This window comes from Panulirus ornatus, chromosome 3 (genome assembly GCF_036320965.1).
Source record: "Panulirus ornatus isolate Po-2019 chromosome 3, ASM3632096v1, whole genome shotgun sequence".
NCBI classification, from domain to species: domain Eukaryota; kingdom Metazoa; phylum Arthropoda; class Malacostraca; order Decapoda; family Palinuridae; genus Panulirus; species Panulirus ornatus.
The window spans coordinates 16974363-16992334 of record NC_092226.1 but is presented as its reverse complement, the minus strand read 5'-3'; the positions used below and the strand labels follow the sequence as shown (position 1 = coordinate 16992334).

General features: G+C 43.7%; 1 protein-coding gene across 9 annotated transcripts in view; it reads right to left on the bottom strand.

Moving 5' to 3' along the window:
- Positions 1 to 17972, bottom strand: part of LOC139760814 (probable 3',5'-cyclic phosphodiesterase pde-5) — a 459357-nt gene that overhangs the window by 91701 nt on the left and 349684 nt on the right. For all 9 annotated transcript variants that reach the window (XR_011715413.1, XM_071684483.1, XM_071684469.1 and 6 more), the window contains 2 exons: positions 9161 to 9355; positions 581 to 794 (listed from right to left, as the gene is read on the bottom strand). Coding sequence is in view for 8 of the 9 variants with exons in the window: in XM_071684483.1 (XP_071540584.1) it covers positions 581 to 794; positions 9161 to 9355 (409 nt within the window). In the remaining variant the exon portion in view is untranslated. The remainder of the gene's footprint in view (positions 1 to 580; positions 795 to 9160; positions 9356 to 17972) is intronic.

The following is a 17972-nucleotide window of genomic DNA, read 5'->3' as shown; positions in this document are numbered from 1 at the left end:
CACACCCACAATGAAAGCGGAATGTACTAGATGAAGATGTGGTAAGTGTGGATTGCATACAGAAGTGTTCAAAGGTTATGTAACAGTAAGTAATGTTCAAGACCTGTGGCCTCCACAAGTGTTTTACACTCCACGTACTGCAAAAACAGGTAGTCACACAGACTGGAATGGTCACCCGACCTCCTGGCCATACAAAGAAAGATGTATACTCGGTCAAGGAATTATCTTCCTGGACGGGTCCCATGAACTTCAAAACGATCATTACGATTCGTCTTGGGTCTCGGAAGGACTGGCATACAGGAATCCTAAACAAACTTCCTTCATAGTAGCCCCGCTATATATAGTTATTTCCATCGAAATATGAATTCAGTATAACATTGAGTGTGACAGACGACTGGAAATGTCGCTTACAATCGATCTATAACATCAGGAACGCAGGGCTACCAAACGGAGGCCAGGACAATGGGCATTCCCACAAAATCATTCGTTCGTGGTGTCATAAAAGTGGCAAGACACCCACCCCCTTCTCCCCTTCCTTCCCCGTGTGTGTACTTCCAAACACTGCGGGAGGGACACTGACCTTGCTGAAGACCCCTGCAGCCTTGTTGACCATCTGCATGACGCCGATGACGTTGCCACGGATGAAGATGGGCATGCAGAGGATGGACTTGGTGACGTACCCGGTCAGCTGGTCCACGGTGCGGTTGAAGCGCGGGTCGGCGTACGCGTCCGAGATGTTCAGGACCTCGCCGTTCTGCGCCACGATGCCCGCGATGCCTGTGCCGATGGGGAACCTGCAGGATGGGAGGAGACACGGACGCTGGATGAGCGAGCTGAGGCAGCGACATCGGTCGTCGGTACAGTGGGGGGGGGGGGGTGTACGTGGGAGTACATGGTAGTAAGTGGGAGTGCATGGTAGTACGTGGGAGTACATGGTAGTACGTGGGAGTACATGGTAGTACGTGGGAGTGCACGGTAGTACTTGGGAGTGCATGGTAGTACGTGGGAGTGCATGGTAGTACGTGGGAGTGCATGGTAGTACGTGAGGGTGCATGGTAGTACGTGGGAGTACATGGTAGTACGTGGGAGTACATGGTAGTACGTGGGAGTACATGGTAGTACGTGGGAGTACATGGTAGTACGTGGAAGTACATGGTAGTACGTGGGAGTGCACGGTAGTACTTGGGAGTGCATGGTAGTACGTGGGAGTACATGGTAGTACGTGGGAGTGCATGGTAGTACGTGGGAGTGCATGGTAGTACGTGGGAGTGCATGGTAGTACGTGGGAATACATGGTAGTACATGCGAGTAAATGAGAGTACCTGGCAGTACATGAGAAAGACAGGTAACAGTGCCTGATGGTCTACGACAAGTTTACCAGCTGGAGGACAGTAGTAACCTCAGGTCCTCATCTATATAGATGGAGGCAGGACAGTAAAGTAGAGGGCACAATAGGAGGGAGAAGGTACATCTCGATGGAGTGCATAGAGGACGAGGTACGAGATACAGTGGGAAGGAGAATATCAAGTGGGAAGGAGGAAATACACTGGGAAACAAGAAATAAAGTGGGAGGGAGTGGATACAGTGGGAGGTAGTAGATACAATGGGAGGAAGTAGATTCTCTGAGCGGGAGTTGATAGAATGGGAGGGAGTATATACAGTGGGAGATAGCAGATACAGTGGGAGGGAGCAGATACAGAGAGGGAGCAGATACAGAGAGGGAGCAGATACAGTAGAGGGAGCAGATACAGTGACAGGGAGCAGATACAGTGGGAGTAAAAATGCAGCAGTGGTGACACAGTGGTTAAAGTTATATATAGCAAACACAGTGGAAGCATATTATCTACAGAGAGATGGATTGGAGGCCAGAGTTCAGGATTAGGTTATGTGAGGAGACAGGGATTAGACAACGGAAAGTGGAAGCGATTGGGAGAGGGAACAGACTGACTGGCAATATGTCCGCGGAGATTGGGCGAGATTAGGCAGTGGTGCAATGGGAAAGATTGGAAAAGGTCTGATGGCATGGATTCGTTAACGAATCAATGGGAGGGAGGGATTGGGTAGAGATGGTGGCCATCTGGCGATCACACGAGAGGTGATTGGGCAACCGGGCGATTGTCGCAGTGAGAGCAACCGGGGAGCAAAGTGGCGAGATTGCAATGTTCTCATGGTACACCGAGAGATGATGCGAGAGACAACAAGGAGAGATTGGCGAGGTCAGGATGGGTGAGGTATGTGAAGCAGACTGTGGCAGAACACTGGCATGGATTACAGACACTGGAAAAGACTGGAACAGGATTACAGACACTGGAAAAAACTGGAACAGGATTACAGACACTGGAAAAGACGAACAGGATTGTAGACACTGGAAGAGACTGGAACAGGATTCTATGATATTAATTGGGTTGTGACTGTGAGACTGGAAGTGACTGCGATGAGATTGCGAGACTGCGAATCGGGAAATTACATGGGATGCAATTCCGTATGAATAGAAATGATTAGAATGCAATTTTGCGAGGGGTGAAAAAGATTGGAATGCAAATCTGTGAAACGGGGAAAAAAAAAGACAGATGGAATTCTCTGGGACGGGGGGAAAATACCGGGAAACATTTCTGTCAAACTTGGAAAGTCGGGAATACAATTCTTTGGGGTTGGGGAGATGGAATACGACTCGGAGACTGGAAATGATCAAGATGTAATTCTATGAGACTGGAAATGATTCTGAGGCAACCCTCTGAGACTGGGAAAGATTGGAAGTCACTTCCATCAGAGGGACATGATACTGTAGGATGGATTGGTGGGGATATGATGGTAGTGGGACTATGTAACGGTGTACTGTAACATCATAAAAGAGAATCTTTATGACAAAAAAGAAAATGATTAGGTTCAGAGGAACAGCAAGAAACTGGGCCAAATGTGAAGACTGGGTACCCCCTGACTAGATGGGAGCAGTGAGGAAGGACTGTGTCCCCGGGTGATTAGCGTGTGACTGGTGTGCCGGTGAACTGTAAATGATAAAGAGTGGCACACGTGATGAAATGGATAAAAAGGTTTGGACGCCCAGCACTCAGCCCTGATTAGATGTATGAGAGAGAGAGAGAGAGAGAGAGAGAGAGAGAGAGAGAGAGAGAGAGAGAGAGAGAGAAATTGCAGATGAGGGAACTTGTAAACTGAGACCTGATGGTTGATTGAAGATCCTAAATGTAGGTCTGTCATCTCTTTCACTATACCAACATACACGTGTGTGTGTGTTGTGTGTGTGTGTGCGCGCGCGCGCGTTAAATATGGGCATTAAACGGGCGAGCCAGCAGCGTATACACATGTACGACTATTTATACATGCGTGGATATGTGCACACGTGTGGGATTGTGTCAGTATATCAGCTGACTTAATGTTTCATTCTTGTGTCTCCCCTGATGATGTGACTGTAGTACGGGGGTGCACTTGGGAACTTGTGTTTCATTTTCCCCGTAGACTCATAGGAGTATACTTGATCACGCGCAAAATTGTGATCCTTTCCAATATATATATACATACACACACACACACTAATTAGTTCCTTCATCCTTGTCTTCTGTCACAGTCCAGTCCTTCTACCTGGTCTCAATATGACTCTCTCTCTCTCTCTCTCTCTCTCCCTCGTCTAGACATCTCGACAACTGTTCCATCTCTTTTTCCCTCCGCTGTACCATTCCTTTCAAAATTTGTCCCGTTGTCTGATCCCTGCCTCTCTCTCTCTCTCTCCTCACCCATTCATTCCTCCACATTCGCCGTTCTCACATCCCACACAGCCGCCACCATCCCACCCTATTCATCAGTAGCAACAACTTGTCCGTCTTCCTCCACAAGTCCACAAACTTCCCTCATTAAGGTCAAGCCTCAGAGGATCTGTGTCTCTGGATCGCGGTGGGGTTTATTTTTGTACCACTTCGGTTATCAATGAACAGAGTCAATTTGCTCTGGCTTACGATATTCACATCTTTTGCCAGCGGTATGAACTTGGGTCAAATCGCTGTGATCGTCTTTCCATCAGCCTCTTCATCGTCAGGGGTGACTTCTGTAAGCCTTTTTCCGTACCGGGTTCTAACGTCTTTCTCCTCCGTGTGTCGCTGCTGTCAGAGGCGACGTTCATAAAAGTCCTCCTCATAATTTTTTATGTCCGCTTCGTCAGCGTCGTCTTTACGCTCTTCGCAGCTTCATTCCTCTCAGCGTTTTACACCTGCCCTGTGTACGTCCTGTGCAAACTAGTGATCCTTCGACCTGGGGCACGCTAGTCTTCCCCACCGGGATCTTATATAAGCGATGGGGGAAAACACCACTGGTCGAACAGCCTTTCACCTCCACACAAATTCGCACACTTACAAGCGCCAGCCAACACACAAACACACCAACGATCACAACAAACGAGTTAATGACGGACATAAGACATCAACAATGATGACAACAATAACAAAGACAGTTAACATGCACAGCAAAGACGAACAAGCATCATGAAATAAAAAAGTCCAGGAGGTACTCACAATAATTGCTGAGCGGTACAATACCGACAACCACAAAACACAACAGTAAACCTAAGTCACAACACAACATGGGTACTTCCTCTCTCCAAAGAAACATTTTAACAACTGCTACAATTCCAACTAGAACACTGATATATATATATATATATATATATATATATATAGAGAGAGAGAGAGAGAGAGAGAGAGAGAGAGAGAGAGAGAGAGAGAGAGAGAGAGAGAGAGAGACCTCAGTCCCTTCGTGAACCTGGTAGCTCCTAGTAACCTTCTCCAGATCGCTTTAAAACATACGTACATAGGAACACTTGTTACATCACACTCTTGAAGCGGCACGTGCACACCAATCACCCGCACACACAGACAACACATAGAGAGGCGCACAAAAATAGACTGCTTCCAATCCTCATCTCCAGTCCGGGGAAACACTGCCAGTCTCAAAACCACAACGAAATTACAAATTACTGGTTTGTTTACATTCCTCGCGTCTGCCATCCGACCATGATACTCGGATTCCCGCTTGTCTGTGAACATTTCAACTGTATCAGTACTGTGGCAATTACTGTAACTACTGTACTGTAGTAAGCTTTGTTGAATCCTATTTCAGATACTCTTTCAACCCTTTGTCGAAACCGGATCCGTTTCAGTAAGCGCGAACGGAAACTGGTGGTTGGTTCGGCCCTGATCCTTCTTCGTTGATTTAATGAAAAGCAAAAACTAATTCAGTATTACGCAAAACCAAGCGGCGAGCATATGGGTATAAAGCACGTCTATTTGAGGGTAAGCGGTGTAGGTAAAGTTGTGAAGGTGGCAAAGTATTTCAATATCACAAAATGTGGAGAAGTAGGAAAATAACTGAAGGTAAGAAGGGTAAGGAATTAAACAGCATCAGGGAGATGGATAAATGATAAGTAGGAAAGTCGATAATGGCATTATAAGATCTTGATCATATAGAGAAAAAAGGCTATAATCAATATCTCTTGACGACATATGCGAAGTTAGTAAGAGCTACACACAGCGACCATAAAGCTTAGAACATCAGCTAATACGGGTCAACAACTCCGGTAAAATAAAAGCTCTGGAACCTACCGTGAGATAGGGTATTATCAAGTAACATACAAAGACTGAAATTCACCAAAGGAGGAAAGAGCAGGGCTGGATCCCATAAAGGTGAAAGGAACAGATATAGTTGTTGATAAACATTGATTAGGAAACCCATTAGTCCTAGGGTTTCACTTACACAACGAGAGCCATCGCGCCCAACGTTAGGCTGAGATTAATGTACAGGTCAGCAGAACTCTTCCGCGCGATCCCAAATGTTTTCCTAGCCATCACCTGATAACGTACTCGGGCTGTCCATTAGCCACTCTGGCTTGTCACAACTTCTGCTGAGGTACTTCTAAGGTCCTATAAAATAAGTTGGAACCCACTTACGGAACTTCTGCTCACAATGACGATTCTGTCGCGCCAGACACAGCTTTCAAGACCGTTTGAACATTTAAATATTCCCATTTTCTGTAATGGAGGTCAATTTTGTTTACAAAAACTGCTCACAGAAGCACTATCAGTTTTACGATATCAAATTGTAATTCTTACACCGTAATTATGATTTATTCATAAAGCGTCACACAGCATTATACATAAATGCACATAATTTCTCTACATCCACGGCATAATCCGAGGCCAGGCAGATGCGTCCGGATGACCGGCACACGCTAATGAAAATCGGGAGTTCAATTTACATTACGGACGTTTATCAACATATTTCGTCCCCTTGTGTGTCAATATCCACTAGCCTGAGCAATGTGTTTTTCCTTTTCAGAGTGAAGTATCGCGTACCTTATCAGAAGCAAATGTGAGCGTTAGTTCTGCACATAAAAGAGGGTCGATCGACTGTTGCCGCGGCTCACAAGAGGAAAATATAAGGCGACCTATTACTACAGCGGTTGCTGAAATGTGTATTCACAGGAGCAGTTACATGTGTGTGTGTGTGTGTGTGTGTGTGTGTGTAATGATTTTCTAGTTACCCACTTATACTTAGGGAAAGGTATTACTAGTCCCTTAAGTCATCTTAAGTGAGCGCTGAATCTCGTCAAAAAAAAAAAAATTCTCGCTTCACATGAGACCCATCTTACCCATGTTACCCAGTGTTCCATGTTACTGAGCGCAGCGCAGCCTTGGAGCTGCGCGAGACCCTGGGGTTATCATAACACTAACAACCATTCGTGATCCAGGAAGGTGTGGAATAATCATAATGATGATAATGAAATTAATAACAATAACGAATATATAATAATAATAATAATAATAATAATAATAATACTAATAATAACAATAATAAATTATTATTAATTATAATTACTATTATCATCATCATCAATTTGCACTCGCATCATTCTGCAAATTCATACAAACTTGTTCGTCACTTCCATCTCGCGTCGACTCCGTTGCTCAACAACAATTTCGTGGCCAGTGTATTTAGTGTGTTCATTGTGTGCTGTAGTTCCATATACCATTGCAATGTCTAGTATATTTTCCTAGTCATATCCCTGAACCAATATTCATACCATTTGTGAATAATCTTGGCATTTTCATTTCGGTATTTGTCAACAGTCAGAAAGCTTAACAATGACGAATTTTTGAGAGAAAATTGTTGTTTCTATAATTATCTCTACTGATTATGACCGTGTGACAAGCTGACATGCAGGTAATGGGTCTTGTCAAATCTCATCTCTGTCCTAAGCCTTCGTGAGATCACACATGTCTAGCATATGTCAGTTGCAAAAGCGATTCCGTACAAGTATTCGATTTAAGAGCAAAACTGTTGTGAACGTTAGTTATCCAAATGAATCGCAGAGGAACGTAACGTGCCAGTGAGACCTCTAGTGTCACATTCGTAGTTACAAGGTTGACTATGGTAGTTCCGGGCATAACTGGGTAACAGCTTGGGATACAGATGGGCCAGACGGAGCTCAAGACACCGCCAAACGATAGCTTTCCTTCACCTGTACCTCACAAGAGCATGTATGTAGTCAACTTCTAGCCACCAAGAATTACAGAAAGACAACAATGGTAGATAATACAAGGTAAACTAAAGTGGGTGAGAATACAAGGTAAACTAAAATGGATGAGAATACAAGGTAAACTAAAATGGATGAGAATACAAGGTAATCTAAAGTGGGTGAGAATACAGGGTAAATTAAAATGGGCGAGAATACAAGGTAAACCAAACACAGAGGTGTTAGAAAATACAAAGTAAACTAAAGTGGGTGAGAATACAAGGTAAACTAAATACCAGGATAAAAAAGGGATATGTCATAAGGCTTCTGTCTGAAGAACAGTTAATAAAAAGAAAATATGTAAAAGTACATAAAATATTACAAGTAAATAAAAGTGAATAGGAAAACACGTAAATATAAGAGAAAGAACTGCAAATATACACATGAGGACAACGAGATATTAAGTGAGGGAAGAGGAAGACAGAACAAGGAAGAGAGTAACAAAACAGTCAAGAAAAAAAATCGGAGGTTGTTAATAATTAACGCGATGAATAAATACATAATTGTGACAATGATCCCCATTACCCCTCCACCCCACCCCACCCCAGAACCATCACCAACCAGTCCCACATTCCACCACTATCAACACTATCCTACAATCTCCATCCCCAACACCACCATCCTACAGTCTCCACCCCATCCTAGAGTTCTCAATCCAAGCACCACCATCCTACAGTTCCTCTCCCTCAGTACCCGACCCCAGCACAGCCATCCTACCAACAGTAAGCTAAAGTGATAAGGGCTGACCCACGAAAGTGTATATCCTGCAGTGTCTGACACCCGACACCGATACCCGTTAACCTGAGGGACGGACCAGATATATCCCCGCAAACAAGTAACGTTTTTTCTTCCTGAGAGAAATAAGGTACTGTAATCTGCGAAGTAAGGCACTGTGGTCCTACAGGGGAAAGACGACATCTGAAACCTTAACGTGAAAACTTTTAAGAAAGTGAAGTCTTCCTGATCACTATGTTGGTGAAGTCTTCTTCCTGATCACTATGTTATAAATAATGAAGACGCATGTCTTACAGGTCAGCATGAGTCTCCCAGTAAGTAAACAATCAGACAGGTCTTACAGGTCCTCATGAGTCTCCTGGTACACTTCCTGTTCATAACAAGTACACTCTCTCAAGCCTGACATGTTGGTCTCCATGTTATCTGGGGTGGTGTTGCCAACCTCCTCCCTTCACTGCTGCTGCTAACACCCTGCGCAATTGCCCCTCACTCTCCCTCTCCATACGCGCCACTACCCATCTTCCCATCTCCCTGCCTACACCACTTTCTTCTGCTTCTATTACTAGCTCCTCACACACCTGCCATTTCACGTACCGCACCACATTACTACTATATCCCCTGTACCATCCGACGATACCATCCGTCGCCCAAAAGCCTTATCTATCCACATCTTACCTTCCACTGCTACCTCTCTACACAAACACCTCTTCCTCCACCACTTCACACCTCAACTGTCCCCTCACACCTTCCCAACTATTTCCTCCACAGTTTCCAGTGAAACCCCTGTCCTCCTCGAGGTCTGTTACCACTGACTGGTCTGTCTGTCTGGACGCGTTCTGATCCTCTCACCTGATCTCCTTGAAGGACTGTGGAGGATCATCTTCGTTGAACTCGCTGCCCATGTCGAATATCCTGGCGTACAGCTGGCGGTTCTTGGCGTCGACGAGGAAGAGCGAGGCGCGGTCAGCGTTCACCAGCTTCTGGGCGAAGTTCATCACCTTCATGATGAGAGTGTCCATGCTCACCATGTCCTGGAAGATGGACCTGGAAATAAGAGAAGAAGAAAAAATTAAATTCTTTAAGGTCCGGAAAACATAAGCGTTATCCAGCTGAGAAAGATCTCTAGAGACGAGTCTGGAATAATATGGAGCCACGTCTTCCAGTATGACAGATCGAATGGCGGTGGGGGAAAGAAAAATTCCAGGGTTCCATTACCTGGGATCAAGAGAGGCTTACATAAACATGAACCACGCACTAGATATCCACAGCGGTTGATCAACAACGTCTGGAACATGCTCCGTCCCTAGTTCCTGGAATGTCACTGCTGGAAATCAGCATCATCGGCAACATACGTGGGACACAATACAGGCCTCCGCTTCGTCTGCAATACCAGTTAAGGTTGTCGCCATGACCTGCGACACGGGTCATTTAAAGCTAGTGAAAAACATGAAAATAAAGAGAGTAGATACGCCTAAAGCTAACGCCAATATGATCTAACATTCAGGACAAAAATTCAATGACAATATTGATAAATACACTGGAAAGCATATAATCTTTTCCCGACAAACTTCAGGATCACGAAGTCTTGGAAGAAATGCAAAGAATGTTAAGTACTATACAGTACTTCCCGATAGCCAGGTGGGTAGTTCCGGCAAATACCCATCCTTGAGAGAGAGAGAGAGAGAGAGAGAGAGAGAGAGAGAGAGAGAGAGAGAGAGAGAGAGACCGCAATGGGGATCCTGCGTGAAACTTTCCATTATAAAATCAAACACTCGCAATGATGGTCTATAAACCGAACACTGATTTTGTGACAACAATCAACTTCAATAAATCATCACAGTAAAACGGCCCTACGCCACACTGCCTGCTATAGTGCGCATCAATGTGGTGTGGGGTCGAGAGAGCTGACCCAAGTTAATGTCGAGTCATAATGGTGACCACAGTGTGGTGTGGGATCAAGACGATGGTCCTCAAGTGTGGTATGGTATCATGATAGTGACCCCAGTGGGAATGGGACCATATATATATATATATATATATATATATATATATATATATATATATATATATATATATATATATATATATATGATAGCCTTTACAAAAACATTTATAATAACGTTAGAGTCCACACACACACACATACTACATCACCACTTGCTCATCTTAAAAGGCGAACTTCCACTAGATAATTCCTGTATGGATATGTATAAATAGGGCAGAATGATCATAAATCAGCATAAAGATTTCCATAAAGGATAATTATCTAGGTGACTAATGGTGTGGTGCTTTAAAGAGTAAGTCTAAAGAATAAATTTTTTTTATGCGAAATATACAATCGAGAAGTGAGGGCCATCAGTTTTTACTACATTTTGTATTCTCAGTCTCTCATTCTACTCACGTACAAGCTTAACTTTCTGCAACTGTATTGTGTTCTAGCATTTAAGATCTAATTGCCCAATTACATACTTTGGACATGAAATGACAGAAATTCTAACAAGCTGGACTCTCATAATTACGGGAAGTTTGATAACAGGCGAAGCTTGTTCAAGCTACAAAAATCCATGCGAGCTTAACAGGTGTTTGCGAGGCTATTCTTGCACTGCGAGGCTAATTCTTACACTTACCATAACATACAATTCCACAATTCCAGTCTTATATAAGTTTTCACTTCGGGGTTTATTGATCTTAGCTGATGACCTTTGTACTAACTAACGAGGCACGTAGACAGATAACATTATAAAGTGACAGCATCAGCGGCCACACTTCACAGCTAGGTTTAGGGAAACGGACGACACGCTTGAAGGTGTACAGCTAGGATACAAAAGTGGAGCGCGGTAGAATGTAAGAAGAAATCTCAGTAATTTTCTTTTTTTTTTCACCGTGTTGAGAGGTAATCTAAATATGAATGGCATCTGGACGCAATGTTCACATGCCACACTTAATCACTTGACCTATCCATTTGATTTAACCAGCTCACTAAAATTCTAACACCTAATACTGCAAAAATCCACCCACGACCTTTATATAAACCACCCCTTACTCTGCTCTGACTTAATACTACACGGCGGCTATACAGACAGCTCTGGTTCTCTCATCTGCACTTCAATGTACTAGAAAGCATTGCTTTTCCCTAGTCGGATATAATCACTTTACCTAGAAAGCTACAATCTTCGTGTTAGTTTATCTTCATCTGCTGCACATCACCAATGAAAAGACTGACAGAGGAAACCCAGATCTATTATTATCTAACGCGGGACAAGTGTGTTCTATTACTGGTGAGAAAATCTAGAAAGCAGCTTTAGCTCAGACATAAAGTTTGGCAATAGGAAAACTGATTCAGTTATCCGAATGTTGAGTTCATTTTGCAAGTCTATCTTTAATTCTTTTTGGATTCCAGCAGAAGAACGCCTTGGATCATTATGAATATAGCTCGAACATTACTTCCAAGACGTCCACTACAATCAAATGTGGTCTTTTCAGTCGGCGGCCTCCACAGTACATTCATAAAAAAAAAATAGGCTGTAATATTCCGTTAATGAGGCATAACGTACATAACAATTGGCTGTAATATTCCGTTAATGAGGCATAACGTACATAAAAATAGGCTGTAATATTCCCTTAATGAGGCATAACGTACATAAAAATTGGATGTAATATTCCGTTAATGAGGCATAACGTACATAAAAATATTCGTATGTTACCCATGATGAACTAGTATTCAAGATTTTTCTCCTTACTAATGTGGGAAATCAAACTTTGTTAAAAAGAAAATGTTTTTAATATAAAAGTATTGTCGATATGAAAACAGCTCTGCGAATGTCAAGAGTCAAATTTAACTTTAAGTGGGAGCTCGGCTCTCGGAAAGTGACATCCGATCGTAGCTGCCAAGCGACGCTCCAAGGCAACACAAGGAGAAATCTAATGTACACGTTTCAACTGAAGTATCAAATATAAAGGTGAAGAGCTAAAATACACATATATGCAGCTTATAAAACATTACATATAAACTACAAATTCTGCTTCTCTCATGGTAGCAATACGTTGGTATATCAACTAGAGCCCACGGGAAAAAAATGAGAAAATAATACAAAGCCAAATAAGATCATGTAGCCAAACAGGTCTGCTGTGATTCAAATAAACATCAACTGAACTCTTGAAGTGAACTGAACAAAATGGAGATAAAAACAATGAAACACGCACTGGACCAGCCCGGGTTCCTTTACCAAAGTTTAGTACTGGCTAGTCCGGGACCGGCACGACAACTCCACTTTTCGCAGTGATTCGAACTCATTAATATACTTCCAGCTAAACAATGCAGAAGGCGAAGAGATGCACGGACGATGGACCTCAAGACGTCGGAGATGGAGGATGGAGCTGCTTTCAAGGGGGCTGCATTCAAATTCCAAAAGAAACCCGACAAGGATATAGCAAGAAATTTCCTGGGGCTCATTTCGCATATATATAACAAATTAAACTTTTCTATACATTATAACATTAAGGGGCAACCAGTTCCGAACGTACCCCATCAGGAAGCCCTTAACCATTCCCCCAACCTACACGGCGACGAGTTGACGAATACAATTTATTCTGGGATACACCGAAAATCATCCTATTACTGTGCTAGGAAAGCTGTCTCAGGTACAGCCGTCACAGCAGAGGACCGTGGCTCCGGAGAGGGACAGCCCCAGCTGCGAGAGGCTCCTGCATTGGGTAGGAGAGGTTGGGATTTTTCTTTAACATCTGGTATACGTTTAAGAGCCTACTGGTTATGTCAGGTATCACAGGTTTGGGCATGAGAGAACCAGGTGCACATAATGGGAGGGTTGAGGTGGACTGTGTCAAGCGACACCCGACAGGACATTATATGAAAAATGTGAGCAGTGGGGAGGGTGGTGCATGCTGTATGGCCCAACTACTTAGCATCGGAACTGTCCAACAAGGCCTCAAACGATGTTCCAGAGACACCAAGACTCCCTGATACACCACTTTACCTTCGTACCACAGTCTCAAACTCCGGCTTGGGTCGACCCGTGCCAGCAACATCCTGTGAACTCCCGAAGTGCACTAAACTTCCAACCTCTCCCGACATGAAAATTGCAGACAAAAGTCCTAAAAGTTTCCTCCTTGCGGATTACAGCTCCGCAACTCCACATCTTCATTAAGCTAGACTTCTTGATGAAAGAGAACGAGGAAAGATATACTGAATCCATCGAGAAACAAACACAGTTCCTTATGAGGGAACTCCAACAATTAACTGTATTTTGGTATTTTGCGATGTGATTATCTGACAGTACAGGATATGACCTACAACAAATCAAATGGTCATCTTTTTACAAGAAAACGCAAAAGTATAGTGTCCCTTTGGGGAAACCGAAATTCTCGAAGTGCAAAATGTCCTTCTACAGCAAGAGAATGTGGAAATGATACAAGATTTGGATTCCCAAAAACATGTTCATAACAGGCGTCCAGAATCCATCCCGGAATGTCACAAGCAAATGAGCATCCGCTCCTTCCAACTTCTTCATGCTATCAGCTTTCTCTATTTCCTCACTTCGTTAATTCGTTGTCCACTGTGGTACTATGAAACTACTTCAAACATATTCTTAGGCAAATTTCTTGCTCTCCATATTTCAAAGACCTTTTCGCTAAAGATGTCAAGAAACATGTCCAAAAGCTTCGTCCACCGAGGTCTAATCTCTGTTGCGAGTGGTAGTGTTTCCAGAAGTTCCTAAGGTCGACTCGGGAGAACGAAAATGGCGTCTGCTCCGTGTACCACTCCGCAGTCCCAGCCAAAGACCCTAACAAGTCCAAGCTGTTTGGAGTTCATACGAAATTTATTCCTCAGGGGAGGATATATATATATATATATATATATATATATATATATATATATATATATATATATATATATATATATATCTTTTTTTTCTACGTTTGTCACCCGTTTGAAAGACTGGAGGTTGAAATCAGGGAAACTAGCGAAGCCACAGGGGGTTTAGACGACTGAAAGAAGTGGAGGGAAAGTAGCCAGGTGCAGGCTTCTTCATAGCAAACTCGGAGGACGTTCACAAGAGGAAATTATCAGTACGAAGCAGGGTAGATGGGTTACAGGCTAAGATGGTGATCATAGACACTACGTAAAAGACAGAAGCAATTCTTTAAATGAGTATGAGTAGTGTAGGCATTTTTTATGGGGGGGGGGGGTGGAGTGGCTTTTCCTCCACCTTTCATCAGCCACAGTGGAATCAAAAAGCCTTTTCAGCCTTAGTCATTCTCCAGGTATCACCTCTCTCCAACCATCCCTCTCCGTCCGCCGGGATGTTGCTTCCCTTCCTCCTCTTCTGTAGGTTCTTTTTGATCGTGGCACTGCTGAAGTTAGCCGTCTGCAGGTGTCCTTGCCATAAAGGTTTTGATTCATGACTCGTGTCTGGCTGCTGTTCCCCTTAGTAGTGTGTGGAGACCCGCCACACGGGGATAGGCCGTCATGATAACCACCTTTTCCCTCACACATCGAAGCTGTGGACTTCGCTTTCATCTTTCCCTCTTCCTACAACCTTAATACCCATGAAAGTCAAGTCTACAAACACCTGAAGAGTTCTTCTTAACTTCAAACTTTATTAATCCATTTCCCCTCTCACTACAGATCCACCACGACCGAGGTATGTTCTGCCTGGGTTATGTCGGTCAGTATATTGAAAATAAGTCAGAGTCAGCCTCTCTGTCAGCAAGACTGACTGTCAGCCTCTCGCTAAGCACCTTTGACTGTCAGCCTCTCTCTCAGTAAATCTGACGGTTGCTTCTCTCAGTACAAGTCTGAGCTCTTACTCACTCAGTATGACAGATGGACTCAGGAACCTAAGCCAAACTCCCTTTTCAGCAGTGATCAGCCAGTGCAGCAGTTTCCGAAGCGCTTTCACCCATGTTGGCAGGGAAAGACGCCCTCAATGCCCCGTCTTTTACAGTTTTGGTAAAAGCCGATGATGAAAGGAATCTTAGAAGCTCTGTAAGTGAGACGGAGATAGTTGTTTCCAACTGTCCTATAAAGAGGAATCAGGAAGACGTTAGTCCTCCAAGAATTCACTGAAGAAACTGGAGCAGAAAGCAGTCTCCAACAATCGCTGAGGGAGCCGAGGGAGAAAGGCTTCTCCAACCGTCGTAGGTGAGGGAAGAGGTCCGGAGAAGCCATCAGATGGGCGCCCGTCACTGTCAAGTATAGCTCGGGTCAGTCAGTCCGACGCGGCGGCGAGTCTGTCTCGAAAACGACGAACGATTCATTTCTGGTCGGTCAGATTTCGTCCCTGACGTCATATGACGAATGACGGGACGGCGGGACCATCGATCAGGGCGGAGTGATGCGTCCTTTTTCTAAATAGCGAAGAATATTCAGCTCTTTATGGTACTGTTTCCACATCCAACGGTAACAGGCAGGTGGACAGTTAACTGGCATTGTCTGTGTGTGGGTGTGTGTGTGTGGATTGGCGATATACACATATATCTGATAGACTTTCAACAGGCTGCTGTGCAAACTTTTCATTCATTTATCACTTCATCTCGAAAACTGTACATGAAAAAAGGTGTTACATGTTAGTTTTATTCCCAGAAATTATCCCCAAGGAGGCCGTGTTTTGTGACAATGTGGATCTGATCATTTCTCAGAAATTGTCTGTACACAACGGAAAACAAATGATTCTAAACAGCAACAGACCAGTGGGTCCCTCCGAGGCTGTTTGTGCGAGTGGAAGCTGTCAGAAACTCACAGATTACTGTGGTAAAAGTAGGACGACATACAGATCATTCAAAGAGAAACTCTAGTAAACTGTGTAAGTAGGTCATGTAGCCAGATGTGTCGCAGGCCTAAAATGTTCGTTCTTAGTGCAAGGCAGAGGAACACCAGGGACCCAGAACTCAAAGGTAATCATAAATGTAATTCCAACGATGACACCTTATAGAAAAATCTTCTACAATCTCTTTCAAGGAACTGCTTAAGTCGTTCGGGAGCCGGACGCACTGATACAAGCTAAGCTCCCCTTCGCTTACCTCCTCAACTTTTCCGAGAATATCAGATGTGCCACAATCTATCCAGAACGCACGTCACATAGCCTCACAGGACCAGGTTTAGTAACTCTCCCTACTGGAAATCTATCCACAACTCATGGAGATTTTGTTGACAGAATACGGTAGAGGAGACATAACAAGACCCCCCTTCACCACTCAGGAGGAGCCATGAGGACTGAAGAAACATGAATGTTATCCAGCTACCTGAATCTTATCGTAAAGATGTACGTGGCTCAGACAATAACACGTCCTCAAACATTTAATCAAATTTACTGAAAGATCGAAATGTCATAAGGGATGCGGAGCACAGTTCAATAACAAGAGCAATATATATATATATATATATATATATATATATATATATATATATATATATATATATATATATATATATTGTTCATATTTGTTCATACTACATGCCATTTCCCGCGTTAGCGAGGTAGCGTTAAGAAGAGAGAACTGAGCCTTTGAGGGAATATCCTCACTTGACCCCCTTCTCTGTTCCTTCTTTTGGAAAATTAAAGAAGAGAGGGGAGGATTTCCAGCCACCCGCTCCCTTCCCTTTTAGTCGCCTTCTACGACACGCAGGGAATACATGGGAAGTATTCTTTCTCCCCTATCCCCAGGGATATATATATATATATATATATATATATATATATATATATATATATATATATATATATTTTTTTTTTTTTTTTTTTTGTCGCTGTCTCCCGCGTTTGCGAGGTAGCGCAAGGAAACAGACGAAAGAAATGGCCCAACCCCCCCCATACACATGTATATACATACGTCCACACACGCAAATATACATACCTACACAGCTTTCCATGGTTTACCCCAGACGCTTCACATGCCTTGATTCAATCCACTGACAGCACGTCAACCCCGGTATACCACATCGCTCCAATTCACTCTATTCCTTGCCCTCCTTTCACCCTCCTGCATGTTCAGGCCCCGATCACACAAAATCTTTTTCACTCCATCTTTCCACCTCCAATTTGGTCTCCCTCTTCTCCTCGTTCCCTCCACCTCTACCCATATAGTTAGCCCATGGACGTTGAAAAGACATTAGGCAGATACCCAAAACAACATTAAGGAATGCACAAGAAAACGGTGTCCCATAAAAACTGTTGCAGGTAATCATAATTACATACGGAACCTACCCAACGCAGACTCAACTGCATCCAGAGAGCAAGCTGGCTCACGACCACAACACGATACAGGAAATATCTAGTACCGAATCCGACACGACGCTGAGAATGAGAGAGAGAGAGAGAGAGAGAGAGAGAGAGAGAGAGAGAGAGAGAGAGAGAGAGAGAGAGAGAACGTTCCACCTTCACTTAGAACATCCAGAACTTCAACAGTTTTCCTGAAATTAGTGAATCGTCTCACAAGTGGAACTCCACTGGTGCAATAAGGACAGGCGCTTCATAAAGCCCACCCTCCTTCCCTGATCCTCTCACCCTCATTAAGAAATCCACGACAAAAGAGGCGGTTCGAACCAACCCTGACTCATCTGAATCAGTTCGAGTCACCAACAACTCACTCTGAATTAGTACGAATCATCCTCTCATCACCTCAATCAGTACGAGTCACCCTC